The following is a 20,217-nucleotide window of genomic DNA, read 5'->3' as shown; positions in this document are numbered from 1 at the left end:
TGAAGTGAACGCTGCTCGTCTTTAAATCATTTATTTACCAGTCTCATGTAATAAAACATAATTACAACACAAACGTCTTTTCACAAAGCGTGAGCACGAGCATGGACACGGGCGTGAGCACGAGCGTGAGTGTGAGCATGGTCACGGGCGTGAGCACGAGCATGGACACGGGCGTGAGCACAAGCGTGAGTGTGAGCATGGTCACGGGCGTGAGCATGGTCACGGGCGTGAGCACGAGCATGGACACGAGCGTGAGCACGTACACATGGACCCAGAGCCCCCGACTTCACCCACAACACATCACACGTTTAACAACAAACTGTAATTGTTGTAATTGTTTTTAAATGTGTTTTTTGTGTAATGAATAAAGTTCATTCATTCATTCATTCATAAAGCCTCTGTTATAATGTATTAAGATGTTGTCTGAGCTGTCATCACTTCATGTTCAGTTTTATCTAATGGTTCCGTGTGTTAATGTTCACGGAGAAAAGTCATGGTCACATGACACACGCACACAAATATAACAGCTAAATATTTACAGTTTCTCTCTCCACGGCTGCTCATACGATGGGATGTAGAATCTTCTGAGTGCTGATGATGTCACCGAGCTTCTGTTTGATCTTCACAAAGAGACGTTTGAACTCCAGACCGTCACCCTGGAAACACAGACATGTGCATTTATTGGAAGTTTTGGTGACGTTTATCATAACCACAAAAAAAAAATATTTCTCCTAAATCGCAAATGTTCAATAGTCACCATTTCATTTCCTCTCACTGTGAAATTGTTTTCTATTGTTTTGTGTTTCAAAGAATGATTTAGTTTTCATGTCAATATCTTTTATTGTTGTTCCTCTGCAGAGTCTCACCTCTGCTGCAGAGTCTCACCTCTCACCTCTGCTGCAGTGTCTCACCTCTCACCTCTGCTGCAGTGTCTCACCTCTCACCTCTGCTGCAGAGTCTCACCTCTCACCTCTGCTGCAGAGTCTCACCTCTGCCGCTCTTTAAAATGTTTGAAGGACATCAGATGATGGGACTGGACTGGACTGGACTGGACAACACACTTGAACTGACCTTTGACAGCCTGAAGTCCAGCAGCACTCTGTGATTCATCTCCAGCAGATGGACTTTAAAGATGAGTTTGTTGTTGCGCTTGTCGAGCGTGCTCAGCGTCACCTGCACAGCAGAGGGCGCCGCATTAAACTAAGTCAGGAGGAGGCTTGTGTTTTAAACATGGAGAACGCAGGTAAAAATGAACTTTACTCTTCACGTCTGTCACACACGTCATATTCATTTACTTCATATCATCACGCCAACATACGCTAAACAAAAACACAGAGGCAAACAACCGTCCACTCTCACATTCAAGTGTCCAGTTGACCTAATCCACAAACCTGCATGTTTTAGAACAGTGGGAGAAAAGCCACGCACACACGCACGCACACACACACGGTGAGAACATGTGACCTCCGTTATTAAATGGCCCTCAAGAAGAACTAATGCTATAAGACGTACTAATGAATCTGATAAATAAAGAGTTTACACACTGTTGTTTTTAAGGCCGTAAAACAGAGATATTGTGGACGGCAGGCGTGTCTGGAGCAGCGGAGTGTGGATTCAAAGATTAAACTTAGATTACAGACGTACCTGTTTGGTGCAGTTGAGTTTGAAGCCGAGTGCGAGGCCGTCGCAGACGTCTTTCAGAGCGGATAACGATGCGTCAGCGTTCACAGCAGTGAAGAAACGCGTCATTCTCCGCACTAATCTCTGCCACGGTGACTACACGAGGAGTGAGAGAGGCGGTGAACACATGAAACACATGGAATTGATGTTTGACAGTAAAAACCCAGAGAACATGAGAATGACCTGACTGGCTCCTGGCGTGCCGAGCAGCTGACTGCCCAGCAGCATGTGCTCGGGCTTGGTCGGCTGGGAGAAGCTGACCTGACCGTCGGTCTGACTGATTAACAGCATGGCTTCCCAGGCCCCGGCTGCAAGGTCAGGCTGAGAGCTGGAAAACTGCATCTTATCATCACTGTGGAGTCAGCAGGAAAACAAATAAATACAGCTTTGATTTAAAATAACAATAATCATTCAAAACAAGGACATGAAGGTCTGACCTGTTGGCTCTGGAGTTCAGTCCCACATCTGCTCGCAGAAGTTTGTTTCCTCCTGATGACGATGCTTGTTTTACACCTGAATCCCAAAAGTCAGTTTACTGATGAAAAACCTAGAAGTGAAGAGTAACTGGACGAGTTTGCACAGACTCAAACTTGCCTTGAGTAAACCAGCGGTCTTTCTGTACGTCTGAGATGGAGGCGCGTGTGTCTGGACTGGACAGCAGTAACTTTGACAACAAACCTGGAAAAACACAGGTTTTATGTAACGATGACATAAAGAAACAAAAACTTCAATCATTTAGAACTTACTTAGAGGCAGTGGTTGTATTTTCTTCCATGGAGGTAGATAAGTTTTCTTTTGGACCCAGTCTGAATATTCCTGACAGCTCTCGGTGGGCTGATCCCACGGTAACTCTGACAAACACACAGAGTAATAAAAGGATATACACTAATGTGTTACCAGTAATAATCAGCTTTATACATACACATGTACTAGTATTTGATGAATATGCCACTGGGGTTTTAAATTAAACACTTCAGCAACATTTCCATGAAAATATTTCACACATTTTCCTCAACTGCTATGAAGCCAATAAGAGCACAGAGATAATGAGTGAGTCGCCACAGAAGCTTCACAACATGCAACGATTTTACCTCCAGCCAGCATGGCAGCGAGGACGATCCCGCAAGCCCAAATATCTGCAGGCTGAGCTTTGTACTCCAGTTGGCCGAGAAGCTCCGGAGCGACGTAAGGCAGCGTCCCACAGAGTCGATTCAAAAGACGCTCTCTTCCTTTAAAACGAAACATGGTGGCCAGGCCAAAATCTGACAGCTTCAGGTTATCTAAAGGTAAAGAACAGCAGCGGGTGACGCTTACACAAAATACAAACCAACATTATTCCCTCATCAAGCAGATACATGCTGTAATTCTTCACCTTTGTCATCCAGCAGGATGTTCTCTGGTTTAATGTCTCTGTGGGTGATGCCAACACTGTGAAGATACTCCTGCAAATGTTTAAACCAGAGATTATTATGAGCAGAAAGAAGCAGCTGCAGATCAAAGCAACGATTCACTCACCACTGCTGCGATAAGCTGCTGGAAAAATCTATGCGCATCTTTCTCTGCCATCCCCACGTCAGGTTCTAGAGACAAAGGAAAAGTCATTGAGAAAAGAATTGGTTTTCAATCATCCACAGAAAATATGACATTTCTGTAAGCTACACTTTCAGTTACAGTTTTAAATGGTTTTCAAACAACATTTCTACTATTGTGTATTTAGTACCTGAAAATTAAGTACTGTCACATTAGCATTTGAAACGGTTCATCTTCAGTGGAGTCTGACACAATTTACATGTATAAAAATATAACCAAAAGGCCTCGATGCCACTAAATCCAACACACTGGTCGTTTGGATTTCGTCCAGCACATGATCACATGATGTTTTCCATCTGCATCAGGCTCTCACCAATTCTGTCAAACAGCTCTCCTCCAGTGCAGTACTCCAGGAACAGGTACACTGTGGGCCCTTCCTTCCGATGGCCAAAGAATCGTACAATGTTGGAGTGGTTGAGCACCTGTCAAACAGCAGTAAATGGTCAGTCAGTCATCATCTACCGCTTTATCCTCCACCAGAGGGTCGCGGGGGATCGGGCGATAGGCGGGGTACACCCTGGACAGTTCGCCAGTCCATCGCAGGGCCACACACACAGATAGAGACAAACCACCATTCACTCTCACACTCACACCTACGGTCAATTTAGAGTGTTCAATTCACCTAATCCCCACATTGCATGTTTTTGGACTGTGGGAGGAAGCCGGAGAACCCGGAGAGAACCCACGCACACACGGGGAGAACATGCAAACTCCATGCAGAAAGGCCCTTGTTCCAACCGGGGCTCGAACCCGGGTCTTCTCGCTGCAAGGCTTTAAGGATTTAAAAGAGTCACAATAAAACAAGCGTGTGTAGATGTGATGAGAGGAGCTCAGAGTCATAATGATCTAAATCAACAGAGAATGATGACTAACCTTATGGACGCACACCTCCTTTTTGACATTCTCAGCACACTCTTTGGACTGAGACGTGTCGATGACCTTCACTGCAACGGCCTCCTCTGTCTGCCTGTTCACCAGCAGCCGCACTCTGTGGAGAACACACACACACACACACACACACACACACACACACACACACACATCAGGGGCATGTGATTGTATAAAGCAGTGACACATTGTCACTGAGAGTGCCGCTGTGATCGAAACCTGTTTACATTTAGCGGTCTTTGTGCCATTCTACTCTTCATGGTTAATCCCCTGCTCCTTCCACCAGTAACTTTAAAAGTGTTATGTTGTGATTTCGGTGCCTTTGTTCAGATTGACCTCAGTGACACAAAGTGACCACACGTGTCTCCGCGAGCTTAAAACATACATGTTCTCTACGGTCTTTGGTGCGGGAGAGTGAGTGAGTGAGTGAGTGAGAGAGAGAGAGAGAGAAAGTCCGTGCTGCTCATTTGTCAACGCTTCATACAACCACGTGTCATCAGAGTGCTAAAAACATGAACTTCTTACTCTCCGTAGGCTCCTTCTCCCAGAGTCTGAACCAGGTCCCAGTCCTGCACGAACGGCACCGCCATGCTACAAACAAACACACGTTCATATTCACTCACCTAATGCTAATCCTGTCAACATTCACCATGTCATGTGCCAGTTATTCACTGACGTCATTTACCTGCAGCGGAGCCGTTTGTCTCAAAGCTCGGATAAACTTGATCATAAAACTAAACTTAACTCGTATTCTTCTTTAGATTTTACGGCGCGCTCTCACTGTGACTCGAATTTTGACTCCGCCACAAATTTGGCGCGTCGTTTTGTTTGACTGTTGACAACTTCCCGACAGTGTCGTCACTTCCTGTTCTCGCCGTCCGTCGAGGCAACTGCATTATCGCCCCCTGCTGGACAGAAGTCTGCCCTGCAGCGTCTAGTCCAGGAAAAGCTTCCCAAACTTAAAACTCTTTTTAAACTTTTTATACAAAGTGTTTATAAGCTATGAGTGAAGAATAAGAATATCCATGTTTGTGCTGAGTCCTTTCAAACACACCATTCTCCAACTGTATAACAAATATTTGGGGTTTTTTGTCCCCAAAAAGAAGAAATAAACATTCCAAACATGACTCAGCTAAAATGCTTTTTGCTGATTTTTATTTATGAGGCTGAGTTCTCATCAGCAGTGTGGTTGTTCCACAAGGAGGCGCTAGAGGAGAGGAGATGGAGCTCACACACAACTACACAATGTTTACAATGGAACAGATGCTTAATTGTGATGAATAAAACAAACATTATGAATAATTCATGACACAAAGCAACAAAAACTTGAAATCACACACACACACACTGCCTTTTAGCATTTTTGTAAAACATTGAATTAAGTTTTATTTTTCAAGAACTCTATAAAGACTGTGGTTGAAACGAAGAATCAGACAAAAGTAAATGTTTACTGTCCTGGCCTTTAACTTTTAAATGATATTAAGTTTTTTCTGAGTCAAACTCTCACACGTTCACATTGTTATCACATGAATAACTGAGCAAATAATCCGGGAAGAATCAAAAGTCAAAAGTTACTGGAAAACACAATCAACAGATGAATAAATGTGTCAATGGTCGATGTTGTCTCTGGACTTTTGGGAAATGATGAGACAAATGTTTGCACTTTGTCGTGATTTCACAACAGCTTTGTTGTTTCATGATCATGTGACTGTGTGTGTACACATGACAGCAAATGTTAGATCAACAAATATCAGGCTCTGTTCTACTTCATGTTTCCAGAGTTGGGCTCATGAGTTCAGTTAAAGCTGAGATTATAACACACTCATGTTTCTTTCACATTGGAACGTAATAATATATGAAATCATACATTTAAATTAATGACACGGTTTTCTCTCATTTAGTTCAGTGAAGAATTGTTTGTTTTCTGTGACATACACTATCGATCGTCCTGTATTTGTCATGAAGTTAATAAGTACCAGACCAGGACCAGGACCAGGACTGGGACGGTCTCTGTTTGTCCTCCTCCCTCTCTGGACGTTGCTTTAATTCTGAAATAAATGTTGAGCTGAAGTCAAACACAGTCATTTTTTGTCTCATCTTCGTCATCATCATGGGATTTTCTGTCCACTGGACGTGGTTTTCTGTCCTCTCATGTCTCCTGTGTTTGGGTGAGCACAGCTTTTACTTCACATCACAACATCACATAAATGTATGGTTTTGATTTGTCAAATTTATTCACTGTATTTTATATTATTCTAATAATAATAATTGGTGTGGATGTGGATTTAGATGCAGATTTATTTGTGTGTTTAATCTTTAATCTTCAGTCGTGGAGTGTTGTCACAGTGGGAAACGTTTGTGAGTGGACGTTTGTTCTGTTTCTGTGGTAAAGAAGTTCTCTGCAGAGCTTGTGAAAACATGAAAAGTGTTGCGTTTGTGTTCCAGGTTGTGAGGTTTGGTGTGACTGCACAGAGGAAGGCATCCAAATATCAGGAGGTCATTTCACGACGACCAAGCAGCTGCAGAGAAGCAGCATGTTGGTTTACCACTGTCCTGAAGGCTATTATCCTTTTCCTCATCTAACACGAGTGTGTCAGGCCGACGGCTCCTGGCAACCCAGACCCAAAAAGTCTCTACAGTTACAACAGAGATGCAAGCGTGAGTGATGATGATGATGATGATGATGATGACGATGATGATGACGATGATGTTGTCTCCTCTTCATGATAACCGAGGCGAGGCTGTTTTTGGGTTGCAGTCATTGAATGTCCAGACCCCAACGTGCTGGAGAACGGAAACGTGTCCCCTCCTCAGGAGAGATACTTTCTGGACAATGAGACCAACTACGAGTGCTACTCTGGATTCACAATGCGAGGCTCCAGCAGACGTGTGTGTCTGCAGAATGGGAAATGGAGCGGTTCCACTCCCATCTGCAGTCGTGACAGTAAGTCCTGGACCTGGATCTGTCTCCTCATCGGTTCTGTCGCACTCATCTGTTCATCTTCTGTCTTTTCTGTCACCACAGCTGGACATAATTGTGCTGACCCCGGGATTCCGGCCGGAGCCTCCAGGTCAGGGAGCATATTTGGGATCGACGACAAAGTGAAATACAAGTGTAACGGAAACCTGTTTCTGGTGGGCTCCAGTGAGAGAGTGTGTCAGGAGAACGGCCAGTGGACGGGCAAAGAGCCAGCGTGCTACTGTAAGACATTTACACGTGTCACAGCCAGGACAATGAAGACGTGCATTTAAAATCTCAAGGGATGCATTCAAACGAATGCTCATTTAAGAGCAGCGATCAAATGAAACACAAAACTAAATTAAGAACTAAACACAAGTGCAAGGAAGCAAGGAAGCAAGGAAGCAAGGAAGCAAGGAAGCAATAGCACAGATTAGTGTTCAGCAGCAGAGGCATGAGGTCATCTCAGAGTGAGATTTTAGAGATTGTCCTCAATCATCTGATGTCTGTGGTGTTTTTAGTCTGTTAGTCTGTCCTCAATCAGCTGATGTCTGTGGTGTTTTTAGTCTGTTAGTCTGTCCTCAATCAGCTGATGTCTGTGGTGTTTTAGTCTGTTAGTCTGTCCTCAATCGCTGATGTCTGTGGTGTTTTAGTCTGTTAGTCTGTCCTCAATGGGCTGATGTCTGTGGTGTTTTAGTCTGTTAGTCTGTCCTCAATCGGCTGATGTCTGTGGTGTTTTTAGTCTGTTAGTCTGTCTCAATCGTGATGTCTGTGGTGTTTTTAGTCTGTTAGTCTGTCCTCAATCATCTGATGTCTGTGGTGTTTTAGTCTGTTAGTCTGTCCTCAATCAGCTGATGTCTGTGTTTTTAGTCTGTTAGTCTGTCCTCAATCAGCTGATGTCTGTGGTGTTTTAGTCTGTTAGTCTGTCCTCAATCAGCTGATGTCTGTGGTTAGTTTTGCTGTAGTCTGTCTGTCCTCAATGGCTGATGTCTGTGGTGTTTTTAGTCTGTTAGTCTGTCCTCAATCGGCTGATGTCTGTGGTGTTTTAGTCTGTTAGTCTGTCCTCAATCATCTGATGTCTGTGTTTTTAGTCTGTTTCTGTCCTCAATCATCTGATGTCTGTGGTGTTTTAGTCTGTTTGTCTGTCCTCAATGTCTGTGGTAGTCTGTTAGTCTGTCCTCAATTGATGTCTGTGGTGTTTTTAGTCTGTTAGTCTGTCCTCAATCATCTGATGTCTGTGGTGTTTTAGTCTGTTAGTCTGTCCTCAATCGGCTGATGTCTGTGGTGTTTTTAGTCTGTTAGTCTGTCCTCAATCATCTGATGTCTGTGGTGTTTTAGTCTGTTAGTCTGTCCTCAATCATCTGATGTCTGTGGTGTTTTAGTCTGTTTGTCTGTCCTCAATCAGCTGATGTCTGTGGTGTTTTAGTCTGTTAGTCTGTCCTCAATCGATGTCTGTGGTGTTTTAGTCTGTTAGTCTGTCCTCAATCGGCTGATGTCTGTGGGGTTTTAGTCTGTTAGTCTGTCCTCAATCAGCTGATGTCTGTGATGTTTTTAGTCTGTTAGTCTGTCCTTAATCATCTGATGTCTGTGGTGTTTTAGTCTGTTAGTCTGTCCTCAATCAGCTGATGTCTGTGGTGTTTTAGTCTGTTAGTCTGTCCTCAATCATCTGATGTCTGTGTTTTAGTCTGGTTAGTCTGTCCTCAATCATCTGATGTCTGTGGTGTTTTTAGTCTGTTTGTCTGTCCTCAATCAGCTGATGTCTGTGGTGTTTTTAGTCTGTCCTTAATCATCTGATGTCTGTGGTGTTTTTAGTCTATAAAAGGTGGCTCACAGAGATTAACTGAGATGAGGTTAGTTGAGCTGAGATTAACTGATCTGAGATTAACTCTCTGTAGCTGTGCTTTACCTACAGTGCAGTAAACGAGAGTCCTTCAGTCAATAGAACAGAATCCTTTATTGTTATTGCATTTAATTGGTAAAATAGATCAGGGGGTTATTCCATCAGAGTTCGGTTCCATCAAAGAGGCTGAGATTAGCCCCAACTCAGTAACCATGGAAACTATGACTCTGGCTAAGCCTCAACCATGGCTAAGCCATAACTGTGGCTCAGGTTTCCATTCCATCAATCTGAGCCTCAACCCTTTTCCACCAAGGTGGCTAATGTGAATGCCAGCCAAGTAACCATGGTAACTTATGCTGCTGGGCAAACCTGGTCTGTAGCAGGCTAAAAGTGAAGCTTAGCACCATCTATGATCAAAGAATGTCCAATAGACAGAAACCACAGAGACACACAACTGTCATGGAATGATAAAATAATATGTAAAACATAAAATATATAATAAAATGTATTAAAGACATGATTTATACTAATAATTATAGATTATCTATAAGCACATGGGTTAGTGATATCAATTCTATACAATTGAACAGAATAATTGACCGTGCAGGAAATAAATGAAAGCTATCCCATCGATTTGCATAACATCCAGTTGATAAATGTGATGAATATCACTTTCTAACATTACTACTAGGGCTGCCAAATGATCAATAATGGAGAATTTCACATAAATTGCAGTGAAACGATAATGCTATTTTAATGATGTTCATATGAATGTTACTTATTAGTGCTGTCTTTTTGTTCTTTGGGGATTTTCCTTTTCATTTTAGGGATTTGGTTGCATTAATAGATCCACATAACTGATTAGTTTTAAACAAAAACCATCAAGAAATCAATTGGTAGATTATTGTCTACATATATTTTGTCCCTTTGATGGAGGATTTATAAAACATGATGATGCTGAAATACTTCATTTTCTTTGTCACTTACGCATTCAGCCACATCCCTCGCTTTATTGATTGCCGCGGTATTGCCCTTCTTTCAGATTATGTGGCTGTAATCCTCATATACCTCCATGAGGAGAACATCTCTGCACGCTCTTTTTTTCCCTTGCATTTTTCGCGCTCGACTAGAATGGGCTTTTTATTTTCCCTGTGGGCGTGCACAAGTTGAGGCTTAAAAGTTGAGGCTTGACTAAGCGTCAGGTGGAGCCAGCTGATTTCACTTGATGGAACGATTTGGAGCTAGATTGGGAAGTGGAGCTTAGTCAAGCTTCAAGCTTACACCTAAGTCTGGCAATTCTTAGCTACGTTGATGGAATACCCCCCAGAACAAAGAACAACAACAACAACAACAACAATAATAACAATAATAATAATAATAATAATAACAATAATAATAACAATAAGAAGAAGAGCAAATGAAAACATCAAACTAAATGTAAAAAGGTTATAAAAGCACTTCAATCGAAGATAAAAAGATAAAAGGATGACGTCTATAAAGGCAGTGATGATTTATAAGAGTTCTTATAATCTGCTTTCGGATTTGAGCCACGTGTTTGTATCCGACCACAGCTTAATCCAGAGGAACGATTTGAGAACATTTATCAGAATGTGAACAAAGACTTGTGCTCTTTATTGTTTTTTAACTTCTTTCCTTGCAGACAAACACACCTATGACACTCCTCTGGAGGTCTCTGCAGCATTTGGCAGCGCAATAAAAGGAACGCTCACCACTTTAGAGTCGCTGGGTAAGTTCCACACACTCAGAGAATCAAGATAATAATCTACAAACAACAAAGATTATTTCAGTTCACTTGATTCAAGAAAACTATGTTTCCACAATATTCAGTGTTTTTATTGACAAGTGAATCTCTGTATCTCTGCTTCTCTCTTCATGTCGTTCACGTCGCTCATGTCATTCATGCCGTTCATGTTTGTTGTTCATGACGTTTATGTTGCTCATGTCGTTTATGTTGCTCATGTTGTTTATGTTGTTCTTGTCGTTTATTTCTCTCATGTCGTTCATGTTGCTCATGTTGTTTATGTCGTTCTTGTCGTTTATGTCACTCATGTTGTTTATGTCGCTCATGTTGTTTATGTCGCGCTCATGGCCGTTTATGCTCGCGTTCATGTTGCTCATGTTTATGCGTTCATGTCTCATGTTGTTTGTCGCCATGTTGTTTATTTCGCCATGTTTATGTCCTATGTCTATTTCATGCGATACGCTCATGTTTATGTTGCTCATGTTGTTTATGTCACCATATTTGTTTATGTCGCTCATGACGTTTATTTCCCTCATGTTGTTTATGTTGTTCATGTCACTCATGTTGTTTGTCGTTCATGACGTTTATTTCGCTCATGTTGTTTATGTCGCTCATGTCGTTCATGTCGCTCATGTCGCTCATGTCAATCATGTCATTTATGTCATCCAGACGACACACAGGGGGAGAGAAAAATCCGGATCTCTAAAAACGGGACATTAAACATCTACATCGCTGTGGACATTTCTGAGAGCATCGAAGAGAAACACTTCAACGACGCCAGAGACGCCGTCAGTAAACTCATCGAAAAGGTGAGAAAAACCTCCAGCTTCATATGAACAGGTTTACACTGCATTTGTATGATAGAACACAGACTGAGAGAGCTCAGTTTAAAAGATGCACACGAGACACAAATATCAATTTGGCTCCTACACTGCTGCTGCTGCTGATGATGATGATGATGATGCTGCTGCTGCTGATGATGATGCTGCTGCTGCTGCTGCTGCTGATGATGATGATGATGCTGCTGCTGCTGGAAAATGTCTTCAAATCTGCACATGGACGTCTGGACGAGCTGATGACAGATATAACATATATATGTATATATATACATATAACACACAAACAATAAATCAACACAAACACAACAACTGAAATCATTTATTATTATAATAATTATAGTAGGTTTTTTTTTTTTTACCTGTATCTATTCCTGTATACCTGTATACACTTAGTGTTTATCCATATCTTTACATTAAAGGTGCAGTTGATTATCTTTCCCGTTATTATCAAACCTCTAAAATGTTAAATCATGTTGTTTTATTTGTATTTGTATGTATTTATTTTAATGTTTGCTGACTGTCGTTAAGAGAACTCTGAACTTGAATATTTGAAGTTGTGTCATTTGTAATATTGACATATGGAGTATTTGACGTTGTTTGACGATGTACAAACATCATCTCATCCCTTTGTGCTGCCAGTGTAACAGCCATTAGAATTACATTTCATTATGAATTACACATCATAGTCTCGATTGATGCTTCTTGGCAAGAGAAGCTTGGCTCGCGGTCAACGCTCACCATCAGATTCTACATTTGTGCTGATAAATGAATCAATTACTCAACAAAATAACAAGCATAAGCAGTTTGCTCCAGGAGAAGGTGTTGCATTAACAAAACACACAGCACTGTCTCTTTTATGAGCAGGAACATATATAATATTCCCTCATGTGTCCACAGATTGCATCGTTCAGCGTGACTCCAAACTACGACATCCTCTTTTTCTCCGCTGAAATTTACGAAGTGGTGAACATTCTGAATTTTCTGGACGGCACCGTTTCTCTGCACACGGTGAAGGATAAACTGGAAAAATTCAAAGTTGGCAGTGAGTAAAAAACATGTTGAGATTGTGTTTTAATGCACAGCGTGAACTTGTGGTGATGATGTCACATTGTTGTGTTTGAAGACAGAAACACAGCAGGGACAGACGTGTCGCTTGTCTTTGATACCTTCAATGAGAGAATGGCTGTTATCAAGCAACGGACAGGAGATGCATTCAAGGAACATCGTCACGTCCTCATTATTTTTACAGACGGTAAAAACAGACTTTACCAAACTGCTGTGATGAATATGATGAACATGATGAACATGATGAGAGAAATGCTTCTCTTTGACTGCAGGAGCTTATAACATGGGCGGCTCACCAGCACCAACTGTGGAGAAGATCAAGAACTTGGTTTACATGAATCCCAGCAATGAAGAAGAGAGGAAAGCAAGAGAAGATTTTCTTGGTGAGTTTTAGTTGAAATTTACTGATTTTTATATTAACTGACGTTTAATTAAAGGATCACTGTGTGAACATTAGTGACATCTAATGGTGAGACCTTTAGATGTCACTATAGAGGACTTTACTTGTCCTGTAAGGACACGGCAGCACCAGATTCCTCGTCTAAAGTCAGTGAGACTTCTTCTTGTTTGTAGCAGCAGACTCAGACTGTTTCTTCTCTTTTGTTACAGACATTTATGTGTTTGCCGTCGGAGCAGAGATATTTGACTCTGACCTTCAGCCTCTCACAGTCGGCACCGATGGCCGTCATTATTTCAGAATGAAGGACATTGAAAACCTGCAGGAGACGTTTGATGAAATCATCGGTAAGGCATCTGTGGAGGTGAGGTCAGAGGTCGAAGTGAATCAGGTAACACATCTGTGTAACCTGTTTTCAGGCCATCATTGAATTTGTGGGCTAATATTTACTGCAGCGTGCATCGATCCCCACGCTGCAGTTTGACATGAAGGATCATAAGTGGACGACAAAATGAGCTTCTCTTGTTTCCTAAAGTGCTTGAGAGCAGGCGGAGTCGTTGCTCTGGATCTAATGTTGTTTCTCTGTGATTCATCGGTGCACAGCACCAGTGTAGCACTGACAGAGATGATGAAGAACACATTTATTATACACGATACCAGCATCACAACAAAATGGACCATTAAGTACTGAAAACACACACATGTTTACATTAACAAGAATTACACCAACACAGTTCAGACACAAATAAACAAATACATGATCACAGTCTCTGGTTCTGGTGTAAGTAACCAGGACCAGGACTTTTTATATAGACCTTCATGGTCCTGAGGATTGTGATTGTCTGTCTGTGACCTGGAGGTCGACTTCATCGTGCTTCATTAAAGATGGTGACTCATTTATACCTGGTTATAACATGAAGTCTGTCTCTGTGCACTCATGTCATCTCATCTCAGTTTCCACATGTTCACAAATATAACGATTTCTAATGTGACAGAAAGTCTTAACTCTGATTTCCATTCATGCTGACGTCACATGTCTTTTATTGCAGATGAAGAGCAAGTGAAAGATCTCTGTGGTCTTCATCGAGAGTACGACACAGGTCTGACAGACAGCAAGAGGAAGATGTATCCATGGTGGGTGTACATCGTGGTCCAGGTGAATGTTCCACTTTTCCATTCACTTCCTATTTAACCTGTGAGCTGTGAACAAGACCTAAAGCTGTTGTGCGTAACTTTCTCTTTTTGAATCGAGTGAATGCGACTGTGTGTGTGCGTGTGTGTGTGTTGTGTCTCTCACCTGCAACACTGTGATGATTTCATGTCGCGACAGAAACACGACAGCTACAGCTGCACAGACTTTAACTGTGATCTCGAGTTTGGCTTCTCACATATGTGACAGTAGCTGCTGCTGTTCCTGCAGCACGCAGCTCCATGTGTTCTAACCCGATACATTAACAAAGTTAATCTAATGCTTCACACGTTAACAGAAGCTCAGCCTGAAGCAGAAACATGCTTAAATCTCCTTATCATTGAAACGTTCAGAATACAAAGACAAAGAAATGCCTGGGTTCTCTGGTGACTTCCAAGTTTATCCTGACTGCGGCTCACTGCTTCACGTTCGGTGATTTACCAAAACACGTGACGGTGGAAATCAACGATGGATTCGGCCGAGGTAACCATCAAATATTATATATAAAATATTACTTACAGTTACTTTTGATCTTTTTACTAATGCTCACGTTTGACTGTGTTTATTTTGCAGTGAAAAAAGTGAAAACCTTTTATAAACATCCAAAATACAACGTGAATGCAAAGACAGATGAAGGAGTGAAGGAGTTCTACGACTATGACGTGGCTCTGATTCAGCTGAAAGATGACGTTCATATCTCCACGGCTGTCAGGTAACAAACGATACTCTCTAAACTCTAATTCACAAACTAAATCATTTATTCATCACGTTATTCTCTCTCTTCTTTATCAGGCCGATTTGCATACCTTGCACCCAGGAAACCAGTGATGCTCTTCAGCTGGTGGGTGAATCCACCTGCAAACAACAAGGTAAATAACTCACTGTTTCTCTTAAAAGGGCCAATGCATATTCCATTAGACCCATGGTTCTCACACTGTGGTACGTGTACCACCAGTGGTACGTGAGCTTCCTCTGGTAGTTGCTTGCGTTCCATGCTACAAACAGATCCGGTCCAGCCTACATCCAGGACATGATCAAAACCTACACCCCAGCCCGCCCACTCCGCTCTGCATCGACAAACCGGCTCGCTGCCCCCTCACTGAGAGGATCGCAGAGGCACTCGCAGAACTCGAGACTGTTCACTGTCCTCGCTCCCAAATGGTGGAACGATCTCCCCATCGACATCCGGACAGCTGAAAGCCTCCACATCTTCCGACGCCGACTAAAAACACATTTCTTCCGACTCTACCTCGACTAAGACAAAAAAAAAACTTGTACATCGCACTTATGACTAGCACTTCATAGTTTGATCTACTTGAAGCTCTTACTTACTTCTAGCCCTTATTTGTACCCAAATGTTTAAATGCACTTTTGTAAGTCGCTTTGGATAAAAGCGTCTGCTAAATGACATTTAATGTAATGTAATGTAATGTAGTTCTTGGAGGAAAAATCATAAACACTGTTGTGCTGTACAAAGTAAGGATGTGAGATATTAGTATTTGCATCCCTTTAAAGTGAAATGTCATGTTTGTGTTTTCTACAAACAGAACAGCTTTTGTTAAAGAATCATCTTGAAAGTCTTTCGTTCCTGACCAAGGGCAGAGACGCACTGGCAGAGAAGGACGTCCACGCCAAGCTCGGGGACAACGTGAGTTTTACATTATCCTGATACTGTATATCATGTTTGGATGAAGCTGCTGCAAAACCATTCAAACTCTTCATGACAGAGAGACTCATGCATCATACATGCACTTCACGCTGATGGAATAACCACAGATAATCCAAAGATTGCTGTGACTGATAACTTCCTGTGCACTGGGGGACGCACTCCCTTCAGAGATCATATCGCATGCACAGGTATGTTTGTCCTCACACAAACACACACTACCTACCCACCGACTCACACACCAACCCACACACACAAGTGAACACATCTGTGTGTTTCAGGTGATTCTGGAGGAGCCGTGTTCAAGAACTACAAGCATCGCACGATACAGGTGAGCGTCTGCTTCTCATCAGTGTTATGATGTGAAGTCTCATCATCAGTGTTATGATGTGAAGTCTCATCATCAGTGTTATGATGTGAAGTCTCATCATCAGTGTTATGATGTGAAGTCTCATCATCTGTGTTATGATGTGAAGTCTCATCATCTGTGTTATGATGAAGTCTCATCATCGTGTTATGATGTGAAGTCTCATCATCAGTGTAATGATGTGAAGTCATCATCTGTGTTATGATGTGAAGTCTCATCACTGTTATGATGTGAAGTCTCATCATCAGTGTTATGATGTGAAGTCTCATCATCTGTGTTATGATGTGAAGTCTCATCATCAGTGTTATGATGTGAAGTCTCATCATCTGTGTTATGATGTGAAGTCTCATCATCAGTGTTATGATGTGAAGTCTCATCATCTGTGTTATGATGAAGTCTCATCAGTGTTGATGTGAAGTCTCATCATCTGTGTTATGATGTGAAGTCTCATCATCACTGTTATGATGTGAAGTCTCATCATCAGTGTATGATGTGAAGTCTCATCATCAGTGTTATGATGTGAGTCTCATCATCAGTGTTATGATGTGAAGTCTCATCATCTGTGTTATGATGTGAAGTCTCATCATCAGTGTTATGATGTGAAGTCTCATCATCTGTGTTATGATGTGAAGTCTCATCATCTGTGTTATGATGAAGTCTCATCATCATGATGTGAAGTCTCATCATCAGTGTTATGATGTGAAGTCTCATCATCACTCATCATCAGTGTTATGATGCGTGTCTCATCATCTGTGTTATGATGTGAAGTCTCATCATCTGTTATGATGTGATGATGATGTGAAGTCTCATCATCGTGTTATGATGTGAAGTCTCATCATCAGTGTTATGATGTGATCTCATCATCAGTGTTATGATGTGAAGTCTCATCATCAGTGTTATGATGTGAGTCTCATCATCAGTGTTATGATGTGAAGTCTCATCATCTGTGTTATGATGTGAAGCTCATCATCTGTGTTATGATCTGAAGTCTCATCATCAGTGTTATGATGTGAAGTCTCATCATCTGTAATGATGTGAAGTCTCATCATCTGTGTTATGATGTGAAGTCTCATCATCACTGTTATGATGAAGTCATCATCAGTGTTATGATGAAGTCTCATCATCTGTGTTATGATGTGAAGTCTCATCATCAGTGTTATGATGTGAAGTCTCATCATCTGTGTTATGATGTGAAGTCTCATCATCAGTGTTATGATGTGAAGTCTCATCATCTGTGTTATGATCTGAAGTCTCATCATCAGTGTTATGATGTGAAGTCTCATCATCAGTGTAATGATGTGAAGTCTCATCATCTGTGTTATGATGTGAAGTCTCATCATCACTGTTATGATGTGAAGTCTCATCATCAGTGTTATGATGTGAAGTCTCATCATCAGTGTTATGATGTGAAGTCTCATCATCTGTGTTATGATGTGAATCTGTCTCATCATCAGTGTTATGATGTGAAGTCTCATCATCTGTGTTATGATGAAGTCTCATCATCAGTGTTATGATGTGAAGTCTCATCAGTGTTATGATGTGAAGTCTCATCATCAGTGTTATGATGTGAAGTCTCATCATCAGTGTTATGATGTCTCATCAGTCTCATCATCAGTGTTATGACTCATCATCTGTGTTATGATGTCTCATCATCTGTGTTATGATGTGAATGTCATCAGTGTTATGATGTGTTATGATGTCTCATCATGTTATGATGTGAAGTCTCATCATCAGTGAAGTCTCATCATGTGAAGTCTCATCATCAGTGTTATGATGTGAAGTCTCATCATCCATCATCAGTGTTATGATGTGAAGTCTCATCATCTGTGTTATGATGTGAAGTCTCATCATCAGTGTTATGATGTGAAGTCTCATCATCAGTGTTATGATCTCATCATCACTGTTATCTGTGTTATGATGTGATCTCATCATCAGTGTTATGATGTGAAGTCTCATCATCTGTGTTATGATGTGAAGTCTCCTCATCATCAGTGTTATGATCATCTGTGTTATGATGTGAAGTCTCATCATCAGTGTTATGATGTGAAGTCTCATCATCAGTGTTATGATGTGAAGTCTCATCATCAGTGTTATGATGTGAAGTCTCATCATCTGTGTTATGATGTGAGTAAAGTGAGCGTGGTGTCGTCCTCTCACAGGTGGCTGTGGTCAGCTGGGGAACCACCACAGTGTGTGAGGGTGGAGGCGTCGTGGACTCGCAGGAAAACTCCAGAGATTTCCACCTCAATCTCTTCAGAGTCGTTCCTTTTCTCAAATCTATCCTTGGAAACGACACACAGGACGACTATGCAACACTTCAGTTTTTAGCAAACTAAATTCATTCATTCATATTGACATTTCATTTCTTTTTCTTTCTTTTTTTAAAACACTCACTCACACACACATTCACACAGCGTCAGGATTTCAGGAAAGTGAAAAGTTTCTCACTTTGAGTGCAGCAGCGTCAAGTGTTGCCAAAGTGCATTGTGTGTCAGAGGCTTCACTACTTCGTTGAGAAATGTTCAACTTTCCACGCGTCAACTCAAGTGTCCGTCAAACTCTACACAACTCAAACTCTACACAACTCAAACTCTACACAACCCAAACTCTACACACAACACAAACTCTACACAAACTCTACACAACTCAAACTCTCTACTCTCAAACTCTACCCAAACTCCACAACTCAAACTCTACACAACTCTACACAACCCAAACTATACACAACTCAAACAACCCTACACAACCCAAACCCTACACAACCCAAACTCTACACAACTCAAACCCTACACAACTCAAACTCTACACAACTCAAACTCAATAATGACAGACAGCATCACCTCATCTCCGTCTGCTGCTGTAAACCAACACTTAACATACTGGAAACATGAATGAATAAATGAAAATAAACTTGTGCCCTGACTCCCATTTCTTTTAAAAGACACTGAGGTCAAAGGTCAAACACACACTGAAACAGGCTATAAATAATAAAGAGATTTAACGCCAACAAAGCAGTGATGCTTGAAGTTGTGTTCATTTATTTGAGAGTGGACACTCTCGTCTCCTGTGACCTTTAACACAACTGCCACACACTGAGTATTTTCTCTTTTCTCTGTAAATCCTCGAGATGACTGTGTGTAAGAAGCTCAGCTCTCTTAACCTCAGCACGTCCACGTGTCTAAACAGAGGTAAAGTCCAGTGCAGTCCTCACTGGAGACTCAGGAGTATATAATCATATCATCTATAATCAATATGAAGTAAATGGAAAGATATTCAGACATAAGGCGTCTCTCAGTCGCACGTCTCTCTCTATCTTTACGCAGGAGTTGAACAAAGACACTGAAGAAGTAATGTGAGTTATAAATGTGGTAATCATGATTTCCATGAGCGTTTCCTGCTGTGAGGTCTGAGGTCTGTCCACAGCTGTGCTGCTGTCCGGTTCCCCCTCAGGTCATTGAGTCAGGGCCCATTTCCAGCTCTCTGCTCTCTACGCAATGCGGACCCTGAGTCTGGCAGCGTGCCGAGTCACAGCATTCAAATTGGATTTAGTGTAAAGTTAAGTTGTTTTTTTTGGAGCATGATTCATGGCTTTGAGATGGAAATAAAGTGAGCTTGTCATTCATTGCCTTGTTTTTACAGCCCACAAATAAACCACGGCAATACAAATGATTTGTTCTTGTCAAACATGAAGTTTGTGGTTATTTTATTATAATATTTGTCTCTGTGTACATTTACATTCAGCGGTTCTTACTAATGCATATCGGCTAAATGTCAAAATGTTTCACTGGTTTCACTGACGTTGTTTAGCTGTGAGTCAGTGATGGAGCGGCTCCTCACTCACTCACTCACTCACTCACTCACTCATTCACTCTTCTGCTTTCCCTTTAACTAATTGTGAGGTATGGCGCGGGTCAATGAGACAGAGGAAGACAGACTGTGAGGGGACGGACAAATGGGAGGGACTTAATTGAATGA

The 20,217-nt window shown here is 41.6% G+C and overlaps 2 protein-coding genes across 2 annotated transcripts; one reads left to right on the top strand and one right to left on the bottom strand.

The window, feature by feature from the left end:
- Window positions 1-15: 15 nt before the first annotated feature.
- Window positions 16-4,998, bottom strand: chek1 (checkpoint kinase 1). Its single transcript, XM_044042351.1, has 14 exons — window positions 4,844-4,998; window positions 4,684-4,749; window positions 4,144-4,258; window positions 3,584-3,692; window positions 3,196-3,260; window positions 3,053-3,122; window positions 2,772-2,960; window positions 2,427-2,531; window positions 2,275-2,358; window positions 2,118-2,193; window positions 1,864-2,032; window positions 1,645-1,776; window positions 1,072-1,173; window positions 16-656 (listed from the first exon to the last, which is right to left on the bottom strand). The coding sequence occupies exons 2-14, from the start codon at window positions 4,746-4,748 to the stop codon at window positions 561-563; spliced, it is 1,377 nt and encodes a 458-aa protein (XP_043898286.1). The 5' UTR covers window position 4,749; window positions 4,844-4,998; the 3' UTR covers window positions 16-560.
- Window positions 4,999-6,216: 1,218 nt separating this feature from the next.
- On the top strand, window positions 6,217-18,804 carry LOC122779130 (complement factor B-like). Its single transcript, XM_044041230.1, has 18 exons — window positions 6,217-6,326; window positions 6,604-6,816; window positions 6,917-7,102; window positions 7,184-7,360; window positions 10,618-10,704; window positions 11,389-11,528; window positions 12,456-12,600; window positions 12,682-12,810; window positions 12,896-13,006; window positions 13,233-13,367; window positions 14,070-14,176; window positions 14,563-14,692; window positions 14,783-14,921; window positions 15,002-15,078; window positions 15,757-15,857; window positions 15,937-16,066; window positions 16,157-16,206; window positions 18,402-18,804. Exons 1-18 carry the CDS (start codon window positions 6,269-6,271, stop codon window positions 18,576-18,578), a joined length of 2,292 nt encoding a protein of 763 aa, XP_043897165.1. The 5' UTR covers window positions 6,217-6,268; the 3' UTR covers window positions 18,579-18,804.
- Window positions 18,805-20,217: the final 1,413 nt, after the last annotated feature.

The sequence above is a fragment of the Solea senegalensis genome, linkage group LG13, assembly GCF_019176455.1.
Source record: "Solea senegalensis isolate Sse05_10M linkage group LG13, IFAPA_SoseM_1, whole genome shotgun sequence".
Classification (NCBI taxonomy): Eukaryota; Metazoa; Chordata; class Actinopteri; order Pleuronectiformes; family Soleidae; genus Solea; species Solea senegalensis.
This window is presented reverse-complemented; position numbering and strand designations above follow the sequence as displayed.